This window comes from Taurulus bubalis, assembly GCF_910589615.1.
Source record: "Taurulus bubalis genome assembly, chromosome: 2".
In the NCBI taxonomy this organism is placed as follows: Eukaryota; Metazoa; Chordata; class Actinopteri; order Perciformes; family Cottidae; genus Taurulus; species Taurulus bubalis.
The window spans coordinates 25,452,153-25,462,967 of record NC_136590.1 but is presented as its reverse complement, the minus strand read 5'-3'; the positions used below and the strand labels follow the sequence as shown (position 1 = coordinate 25,462,967).

At 41.3% G+C, this 10,815-nt stretch overlaps 1 protein-coding gene across 1 annotated transcript; it reads right to left on the bottom strand.

Moving 5' to 3' along the window:
- Positions 1-7,449: 7,449 nt before the first annotated feature.
- On the bottom strand, positions 7,450-10,612 carry mrpl22 (mitochondrial ribosomal protein L22; the record flags this gene model as incomplete). The annotated part of the gene is made up of 7 exons (XM_079237671.1): positions 7,450-7,761; positions 8,565-8,634; positions 8,771-8,848; positions 9,388-9,453; positions 9,751-9,880; positions 10,436-10,478; positions 10,588-10,612. The coding sequence occupies 7 exons, from the start codon at positions 10,610-10,612 to the stop codon at positions 7,553-7,555; spliced, it is 621 nt and encodes a 206-aa protein (XP_079093797.1). The 3' UTR covers positions 7,450-7,552.
- Between the last annotated feature and the right edge of the window lie 203 nt (positions 10,613-10,815).

Here is a 10,815-nt window from a genome sequence, read left to right as displayed (position 1 = left end):
ATAATTCCCTATGTAGTGAGTAGTGACTAGTGAATGAGTGAGACACCTTCTGTCTTTCAATGTATACGGTTTAATAACATTGTATCACAACGTGTGTTTTGTTGTATTGTCACGCTGCAAAATGCACTTTTACTTTGATTCAGCTTTAGATGGATTTGTGTGGAGAGCGTCAATGCAAATGCGGTGATGGGCTGTGCCACAGACATTTGATTAACTATTGTACAGCTGTAATGAAATATAGGAATGCACACGCACAGTATCAAAATTACAGAAAGTCAATTTTACTGTAACAGTTTTTAATATAACTTTTTTTCTTTCTCTTCCCCCTCCGCCCGCTGCACACAGTCCATGCACTGCACGTCTCTGAGCCGAGCGCTGCAGCATGCGTGACAGATTGAAATATTGAAATTCATCTTGATGAATTGAAAGACATGCGGCGCACATACCCGGCAGGATTGTGCTAGATTGGTTTCTGGTGCCTCTGGTTTCACGTGGGATGTGATCCGTTGGAGGAGTCTGCAGAAATGTTAAGGGTAAGCGCCCTTTCCTGCGGAACGTGCACGCTTCTTCGAGCCGCTGCTGAAGCCTCTGGTGTGCAGAGCGGAGCGGGGCGCTTTAAGATGCGGTGCAACAGTGACACCCAGTGCAGCTGAAAATGCTCATATCACCGTGCATTCACTGCGTGGTGGGTCATGAAAACCTGGAAATGGAAAATACTGACAAACGTGAAAACGACCACTCCTCAGTCATATCATTTGTTTTCAATCTGAATATCATGAGTTGTGAATCAAGCGTGCACCAGGTTCTATTTTCTAGCCACTTCCATCTCCCCATGATCAGAATTTTCACCCAGAAAGACTCTTGCCACCTGGCATCAACCCCGTAATCCTCTTAAATTGCTGGATCAAATGAATTTGCCGACTGTGATCAATAAAGCTTCATCCTTTTTAATTTTCATTTATCTGCTGTCGGCAGTGTCTCCTCTCTGAGCTTCATTTTGAGTTTGTGCACCTCCTGGCACACTTTCCTTTTGCATGCCTCTCTTCAGGGAAGTCAGTCAGTGAAGCACCCATTATTTTGTGTTTTTGAACAAAGCATTAATGCAAAGCAGAGCAGGAAGGTTTGAGGGGTTTAAAAGGCACATCTTCTGCTCCAGCACAAAGCCTCTCCAGCTCTGGTTTCAAGGAAACAGCCGTTTATGTTGTCTTTCTTTGGTAATTAGAAGAAGAAGGAGAACGTTTGAAGTGGTTCACTCACCTCGAGGTGGACAGTTCCAATGACGAGGATGCTCTGGGGAAGACCCCCAGAACACACTGAAGAGATTGTAGTTGGCCGCCGAAGTCCCAATGTGTCCCCAGGCCATTTCTGTCTCTTATCTGACAGAAAGCCCAGATGCACTATTCCCCAGGAGGAGCTGGAGGATGTCGCTGGGGAGAGAAAAGCTTTATTTTGCGTCATGGTGGACAACACCGTGAAGGCATTTCCATTCAGTGTTGTTTTTCCCTCATCCATCCAAAGATGCACTTCATGGTTCCCTCTGTAGATCAGCCTGTGCTAAATATATTGTAAACACGCTTAGTAATAGTGTGTATCTATTCAAACCAGATTGCATTTTTAGTTTAGAGTCTGATTTAAAAAATATTTTCATATATATATTCTTTTTATTATCCACTCAAGAACTTCCTTGTTGCCAGTGTTTTTGATACATTTTTAAAAAGGGAGAAAAAAATAATAAGTTGAGAGGAATCTTAAGTAAAGAGATACAAATGAAACACCAAAGTATGGTTTTACAACACTTTTTGAGGAGAGACTGTCCAAAAGTGTGTGCCATTATCGCGATTTTGTGTGATTCATTACGTTGCGCTCTACTCTATGACGGCAGATGTGTGGATAATGGTCATGCATAACAGGTATACACTTTATTGCCAACTGCAAACCTGCAGACAAAGGGCATAACATGGCTGGATTGATGGATTGACATTGAGATGGAAGTAGAGGTTTAAAAGGTGAAAGCCATTAGAACACATTGTAGCTTAAGGTGACCACACTCACTTCGAGCCATAAGGGAGACTGGAGGCCTTTTTACAGCCACAGGTTTGACACTCAAATCATGAAGATCAAATTGTTATGGGGTTGAACCGTGTGACGATGAAGCTGAATATGGAAACAAAAAGGCCTCACAAAAAAACAAATCAACTGAAATATTGACCTGCAACGAGAACAGACAAGCGCTGAAGTGCTTTTGTTTCTGCTTCTTTCTTCCTTTTTCTTTTCTTTTAAAAACAGATGCGTCCCTGTCAGAGATTTTTCTTTCAGGGAAAAAGAGGTGAACGTGGCTTTATTGGAGGCTGTCCATGGAGCTAACAAAGTGTTTTGTGTCTAAATTTGTTTCTCAAGGGCAAAGCATCCAGCGGCAGCCAGCAGGCAGCTTGCTCTGTGGTGTTTGTGCCGAAGATTTCATTTGGGAGCTAACACCATTTTGCGGCTGTTGTTCGAGATAGAGAGATAGAGAGAGAGAGATAGAGAGAGAGAGAGAGAGAGAGAGAGAGAGAGAGGAAGCACCTTGAGGCGCTCCCCACCCACAACTGGCTACTGATTTCTATTTGTTTCTCAGTCTGAGCCTCCGCTGGGCCACCCCGGCACATTGAGCGACAATCGGCATTAAAAACAAATGAAAAGGAGCATCGTGACATCCCATTCTGTTATCCAGGTGTGTGTGTCTGTGTGTGACATACACACTTGTGTACAGAACATTTTCAATGCGCAATTTCACCCGTCATGAATAATACAACCCAGACATTTTGCATCTTTCCTCCAGTTAATTCCCAACTCTGAGAAACATTTCCTCGTCTCGTTGCTTAACGAGCTCATGCTCGGAATGAGACGATTCATAATTCACTTCATGGATCCATTGAACTCCACCAGGACTTCCCTGCGGAGGAATAGTCGGGTGCAACCTCTGTGGATAGGAGTTTAGTTTCTTTTTTTGGATCAATTATTAATTCTACTTCTCCTGAAATCCACAAGAAGGAAAATAAATGGTTCACCACACCAGTGACTCTCGACAAAAGATATTTGGATTCCGGAAATGGCGTGTTCATTTTACATGTACTCACAATATGCATGTGTGTGTGTGCGTGTGTATAAGGAATGATGATGCTTATGCAACTAGTTTGTAGTGGTCAGCTGATAGTGGTGAGACAGGTGGGAAACAAGGGGAGAGAGAAAGGGGTGTGACACACAAAGGTCAATAAGCAGACTTGAATCTGCTGATGAAGACCGGTATGTGGTATGGTTGAAAGCGCTGACATTTTTTTTTTGCAAATGTACCTGGAGTTGGTATTTATGTAAAAGATACATTTTAAAAAGAGTCAAATAGTGAAAAAACGTACTTCCATGCTCACAGCCTTTCCTCGCGCTCACAAGAACAGTAAACAATGCAACAGACATTGAGTCCCACAATCACATATTCAATCTGCATGTGTTCCTCTGCAACTATTCCAAGGTGGATAATATGAGACTGGAAGCATTTTTATTGCCTCTGTGCCAAATGCTGACAGAGTCTGAGATTACAAGAGGGAAAGCGACTTCATTCTCTGCTCAGGGAGACAATAATCCACTAGAAATATGTTTTGCTGCTATATTAAAGCTCTGAATGTCGTAAATTGCTCCTTTTAACATGAGTAAAACATTGTGTGAGTGTCGTAATATCCAAATGTTTGACCTACTTCAAATACCATGATGCAATTGTCTTATATGGTTTTTGTGATAACTGCCCCATGACCACTATACCAGTGAGATTGCAAGTTTTTACTCCTTGACTATACAGTCAAGGAGAAAAAACTTGCAATCTCACTGTGTATACATTATACACTTTACATATGTGATGTTCATGGTGAGAACAACGCCACCTGACGAGCATAGATATGCATGACATAGGCGAGTGAGCAGACAGAATATCATGTATACATGCATGGAAGCGAGCAGAGAATAAAGGCCCGGGGATGTACATCAAGTTGTCGGTCATCTGTTGTGAAACCAACTAACAGAAACATTACAATATATACTGCCCGTTTGTTAATGCGGTCTGTGCATTTTCCTGATGTGTTTTTTTTACTTCCATTACTTTATATGAAGTGTGAAAATATTTAAGTCGTCTTGATTCAAACTAACATGAGTTGTGCAATCCACTGAGGTGGTTTCAAGAAGAAGTCACCAATAATGTATCAGAAGAAAGCTGAGCGATAAACTACACACTCTCTCATCGCTCATTCCGCTTATGCACACATATACACACGGCATAATATTCACACATTCATTAATCAGCAGTATTGCTGCTTCACCAGCACGATTCACAGAAACATGTTCCTATCTGACAGAAAGCCCAGATGGACGACAAGCCTCTCAGGTTCATTGGCCGAATATTTGCCAAACATTTTTTTCACTTCAATATTCAAGTGTGTATCTGTGCACTGCCGGACGTATAACGTGCAATGCCAACTAATTTTAGTGTGCCAACTATTGAACTATTGTTGCGATATTACACAAGTTGTGTGTGTGTGTGTGTGTGTGTGTGTGTGTGTGTGTGTGTGTGTGTGTGTGTGTGTGTGTGTGTGTGGCTGTCTTTGCATGATTACAGTTGGAGAGAAAGAAAGTGGTTTGTCAAAAACAAAAGTAAAAGCAGTGAACGCATTTTCACGGATCCATTACATCATCCTTAGTATCTATGTATGTAAAGGGATGCTAACCAATCACCCATGGATAAACTCTGTGCCTGGACTTTACTAGAAAGGTGTTTATGCACTATTCACTTTACGTCAGACAGTAGAGAAACATAATTTCAGGTCTTCTGTATGTTTGCACAAATGGAAGAAGTGACAATAAAACTGACTTTGGCTTTGACTATATAATCAGCACGACTGATTCAAAGTAACTTGATTACAGTAAATGTACTATTGGGACTACGATGAGCTGTACAAAGTCTGAATGTACAGTCTATAACACAACAGGTAGTCTGCCTTGTTAAGGGGCCTACAGCTCAGTTTTGCTCCAAGTCCTTCTGGTGGGCTGACTTTGTCAGAACCCCTTCTAGCCATAATCCTGTGCAGATGCGGTAGCAAAACCACAGAACTGTGCCACAGAATTAGCAAAAATCTGTGTTCTCTCTCTGTACAGATGTATGCCAATATCTAAGCTGTCAAATAGCCCCCTACTTCTATCTGAAGTCTAGTGAGTCACATGAGAGCAAGCATTTTGACTTCTATTCACGCAACTCCCTCTTTATATGGCTCTGCTGGACTTCACTAACTATATTATAATGTTTTTTGTTTGGTTGTTTTGTTAAAAAGGCAGCATTTGGTTGAGTAATTATCCAAATAAGGAAATACCGTTTTTTCTTGTAGATTCTTCCATTGTTTTGTCCAAACACTGGCAGGAGCAAGTTCAACCTCCCACTGTGCAGACACCTTGATAATGACATGATCCCTCACCGGCTTCCCACTCTTAAATAACCAATGGTGTTTGTTGGAGTACAGAGGTACTTCTTCTGGGAATTTAACTTCTAATGTAAATAATGAATATTCCACTAATGGTTTTCTGCATGTTTGCGCTCAGAGAGGCGGAGGGAGATTCAGAGTAGGTAGTGAACGAGTAGGGGAGGGAAAGGAAAAAGAAAACAGGAAGAAGATGAAACCTTTTTCTCTTTTCAGAAGTCCATGATGCTTTGTGCTGAGGGACCGATCCGGCCTCCAACCTGAGATTGAGGGCACTTGTCTGCTGAAATTGGGGCCAGCAGATGGCATTTTATTTGAAAATACACTCAAAGCTTCTCAGAGCCGCTCAGACGCGGTAACAGGCCGACTCGAGCTGAATCACTCACATCACGAACAGGAAACTAAAGGCCAATTAGGAACAGCAGAGACCAAAGCTCTGGGCCTCGACAACACTGAGAAACTGTGACCTTTAGAAAATACAAATTCCCAAAGAGTGCATTTTCTTCTATCTCCTCCCCAGTTTGTTCTTCTAAGGATGTTTTCTTTGCTTCAAAATTCAATTTATTAGCAGAATAACAGCCAATAATGATGCAGAATTCAAAAGAGAAGGCAAACAATAAATAGACGAGGACATGAAGACACCAGGTAAACATAATTATGCCCTGCAGGAGTGTGAGATAAGAAAGCCCAAAACACATAAAAAAAAGTAACAAATTAAACAAATAAGCAATTTACATGTGAGTCCTCCGACCAACATTAAAAGATTATGTGAACATTAACTGAATTATTGTCTTTTTTTTTAACCTGCTGTTGGCCATTAAATCATATTTTTAAAACGGGAAGCTCTTTTCTCTAGACTGAAGTCACTTTCAGCTTATCGTTTCCTGTTTTTCTAAGGACGTCTGCAGGCTTGCATTAGAGTGGTTGAAGTGTCGGGAGCACGAACAGTGAAGCTGACAGGTATGTACTCCAGGCCGGGAGGAGTTATGGTGACTGCTGTAACACCGAACACAACTAGCAGACTCATCACCATGAAGCCGCGACGTTATGTCATACACACACACACACTGAAACCATCTCATCCCGAATCTCTGCCAGGCATGAAAATATCCAAATCACGTGTCATCAGTAACCCCTTTAAAATAAACAATCATTAATTTGGAAAATGTTCATGGAAATGTCGAAGAAAAAGAGTGACAGTATATGTTCGGTCCCCCAGATATTTATAGAATTCATTAACATATTTCTCCCAGTATGCATGTCATACAAATTCTAATCACCCAGACACGCCATTTTATTAGGTTCGCCTGCTCAACTGCTCATTAATGCAGTGATCTCATGAAGCCGAGCACGTGGCAACAGCCTAACGATCTGCTAGAGTTCAAACCAAGCGCCAGGATGGGGAAGAAAGCTGCTGTAAGTGACTTTGAACGTGGCACAAAAACACAGATATTTACTGATTGTTTGAGGTGTTTTTCCACGCCCGTGCGTTTGCCATTTCGGTGGCTTGCTTTGTGCTGCAGCGGAAAGAGGAAACCAGTGGAAACCACACTTTTGATCACATGTGTTAGCCTCTATTCATCAGACTGCAACAAGTGGAATTCTGGAATTAAGAAACCCTTTCCCTTTTGGTCACAAACTGTGCTCCAGAGTGGTCTTAAATCGGTTGCGTTGCCAGTCCGGGTCTTGCAGTATGGTGGCGGACGAGAGCACACGACCTCTGAGAATTTTTTTGGAATGGCATTGACCCTCTGCACTTGTGGATGTAGAAATAAACACTCTTTATTATATTTATTTCCAGTGATGTACCGCTCTACCACCCGGCTCCAACTTTTCTGTTCTTTTAGTTTCTGTTGATCTCTGTCTGAAGCAGTAATCGCTGTATTTGAAACTACACCACTCGCTGCTAATAATACACAAGACAATGAAAATAACAAATGCGTAATGAGTAATGGTCTCATAACCCATTATTTCACTTCTTTATTTACAAACGTCAGATGAAACAGACACACACAGAAATAGGTAAAAGGTACACGTTAAATGTTATGCGATCAGAAGATCTACAGGCTGTGGATGATTGTTCGGTTCTTGAGGTTCTGGACGTACTCTTTGGCCTGGTCGAAGCTTGTCTTTTCTTCGGTTCTGGGCGGCGAGCCCTCCACCAGCTTCACAAAGTAGTGACAGTTGACTCTGTCCATGATGCCGAACATCCCCCTGCCGTGGTATCGGATCCGCTTCAGGAACTTCCCTTTACCGGAGTAGGACTCCGCTGGAGGAGGGGGGAGACAGGAGGGGGCGGGTTGGTGTGTTATTAAAGAGGGGATGAGATAAACACAGCAAGAGAGATAAGGTACACAATACTCATTTAATTTATAGAGGTACCTTTGAATGAAAGCTGGTCAAAAAAAAATTAAAAAAGTGTGCTGAGTTTAGGCTTATCTGTGATAACAATTACCCACTCTGCACACCATCAGAACCAAAAAGTAATCTACTGCTTAAAAAAAATAATTCATTACCTGCTCCCCTCCTAACTGAAGGTCGTTTCCTTCCCACTTTTTCAATCCCGACACTAATACAGATATCTGAGTTTACTCGATACCGAGTACCGATCCCAGTGTTTAACTAATTAGTACGTAATCTGTCTCACTGTGTGGGAGTGACAAGGATAACTTTGTATTCAAACAGTGCTTTACTCACTTTCCTAAAACAAAATGTAACAGATAAATACTTATATACATTTTCTGAAATGTTTATATTGAAAATACTAAAATCGTACACCAGCAACTTGGTAAAACAATAAAAGCATTTTTTTAATACATCAACAAATTGGTCAAAACCTAAAGAATAATTAAAATTCCAGTGCAATGGATATAGCAAAATTTAATTCAGTAGATCGGCCCCGATTGTCACCGATACCTGATCCAGCTATTCGATCCAGTAAAGACCTGATGTATGATGTCAGTGTGTCCCGAGTCTGAACTTGTTTTTGGCACACGGTGGTTCTGTTTTGTTAATAATGTGCAGTAGGTTACACTGTAGTTGTGTATCCCATCAGTGCTATAAGACACTTACCTACATACAGGTTGGATTTGTACTCTAAATTGTGATTTTTGACCGCCATCTCCTGAGCTTCCTCAAGAACCTGCACAAACAAACACAAGAGAAATACATTCATACAAATTAAAAAAATACACTTCTGGTGCATATATGTGATGGGGGGAAGCTGTCAACGTTACAGTAAATACACAATAATGAAAGGTGAACATGCCGCCACTAACCTCCTTCATGATCTTTGCTCCTTTCTTGTCGTTGAACTTCAGCTGTGAAATGGCCTCATCGATGCTCATCCCTCGGATCTGTGAAGGGGACCAACAGTGAGGTGACGCAATAACTACGTCGTTGGTTCCACAGCTATTAGGAGGACTGTACGGCGTTGCAATAGCCGAGGAAGCAACTTTCTTTTTTAGCACCATGTTTTAAGTCAACCCCGACCACAGCAGGTCTATGCGCACAACAGCCGGATGTAACGGATATGATTAAAACATTGACCTCAAGGTGGAATAGTTTTAGGACTCATTCCTGCACACTCTACAATGCCAATAATATGCCCAATTATTATTTGTTATCAATTATGTGCAGTGGATCATGATGAAACAGAAAAAAATGCCATATATTTTAATGGTAAGTGTAATAATATATGCATATGGGTATGTACTCGTATACCTTCCATCACATTTCTGTCCGCCACATAACAGAAGCAGATAAATCACTACCGGTATTTTACCCTGAATTTCTCTTCGCTGGCTTTCATCAACAAGCATCCGCTTTAAACATTTGACCGAGATATGATTTACTTGATATGATATTGATGAGGAAATTCTCCCGTGGGTCTTACCATTTTAGCCAGGTACCACATCTTGTCTTTGCTGTACTTGATCTGCCTCCTGCTGTGGTGGATCTCCTGAAGAAGGAACCCCCCGCCCCCCACCCAAAAAAAATGAATTCAGATATTTGTAGAGACCAGAGACAATTTGTGCACAGTTTGAGGGATATGGAAATGCTTTCCTTACTCAAACATAAATATGTACACTTTACATATACTTAGGACCATAATATTGGGATTAACAATCCAAAGAAACTCAAGTACTCTGGATTTTTTAAAGTCCTTTCATCCACTCAATTTCCTGCAGGTCACACCTGTCCGGGACATTCACTCTGACTCTGCACATCATATTATAAGCAGACAGAAAAGACTTACAGCTGGTCTGCGATCGTCATCTGGTTGCTGAGGTGGATACACCTTCAGGTTTCTCCTCTCCCAGACCTTTGAGTCCAGCGAAGTGCTGGTGTGGAAACATGAGAGCTGCTGAGGACCTATAACCGCTAACCTGGAGAGACATTCAGGGAAAGGAAGAAATAAAATAAAATAAGCATTTAATTGCATATGTGCACAATCATATGTGACCGATCTCAACGTGCTCAATTTCTATGCTCAGATCTGCCCTGAGGGTTGATACAGGTCTCTAACCAACATAACATGCTGCTTTAAGAACGTGTTTGATTAAGTTCTGCTTGTATTCAACATTAGGCCTTTTCTACCATGTCAGGATACTGTAAAGTGCTTAGTGTCGTATGTCCACGAGTATTGATGCTGGCACTGTGAGCTAAGCCTTGTTAACTTAATATCCCAAAAACAAATTACACTGAGGCTGGTCGTTTGATGACAACTTGAAGGTGAAAATGGCTCATTTGTTTTGTTAATGTAGAACAATTGTGAAGAGTGTGTTGACGACTTATACAAGTGTATTATATGGTATACGTAGTATGCTTGTATACTACGAGAGAAACACGTTGGCATTACATGGGTAAAATGTGTCCGTCCGCAGATGACAGACGTTAACGATAGCTAGGATGCTCCAAGTTACTGATATCGATGCACTTACCTCGAATGCAACATCCCGGATAAATTCCTAAGAAAAGCCATCCCTGGAAACAAGTACGAAAACGTTAAAAAAAAAAAAAAAACGTCAGCAGACACAATACATCTCATAACATGTCATACATTTGTGGAAAAAGTAGGCTGCATTTCTCTTACCATGTCCTGTCATTGGAGTCGCCATCTTGCATTTTTACGACACCACAGTGTCTGCTTGACGGTAAAAATGTGTACAGCCTCAACAGCGACATTCGTTTGCGATTTATCTTCTTTTAAAGTTTGGTTAACTATTATCAATTTAAGTTATCTTCATACTTATGTTTAAAGGCTGGAGTAAAACAATGCTGTAATCGTGGTTTAAATAAAAGACTTTAAAACTGCAAACCC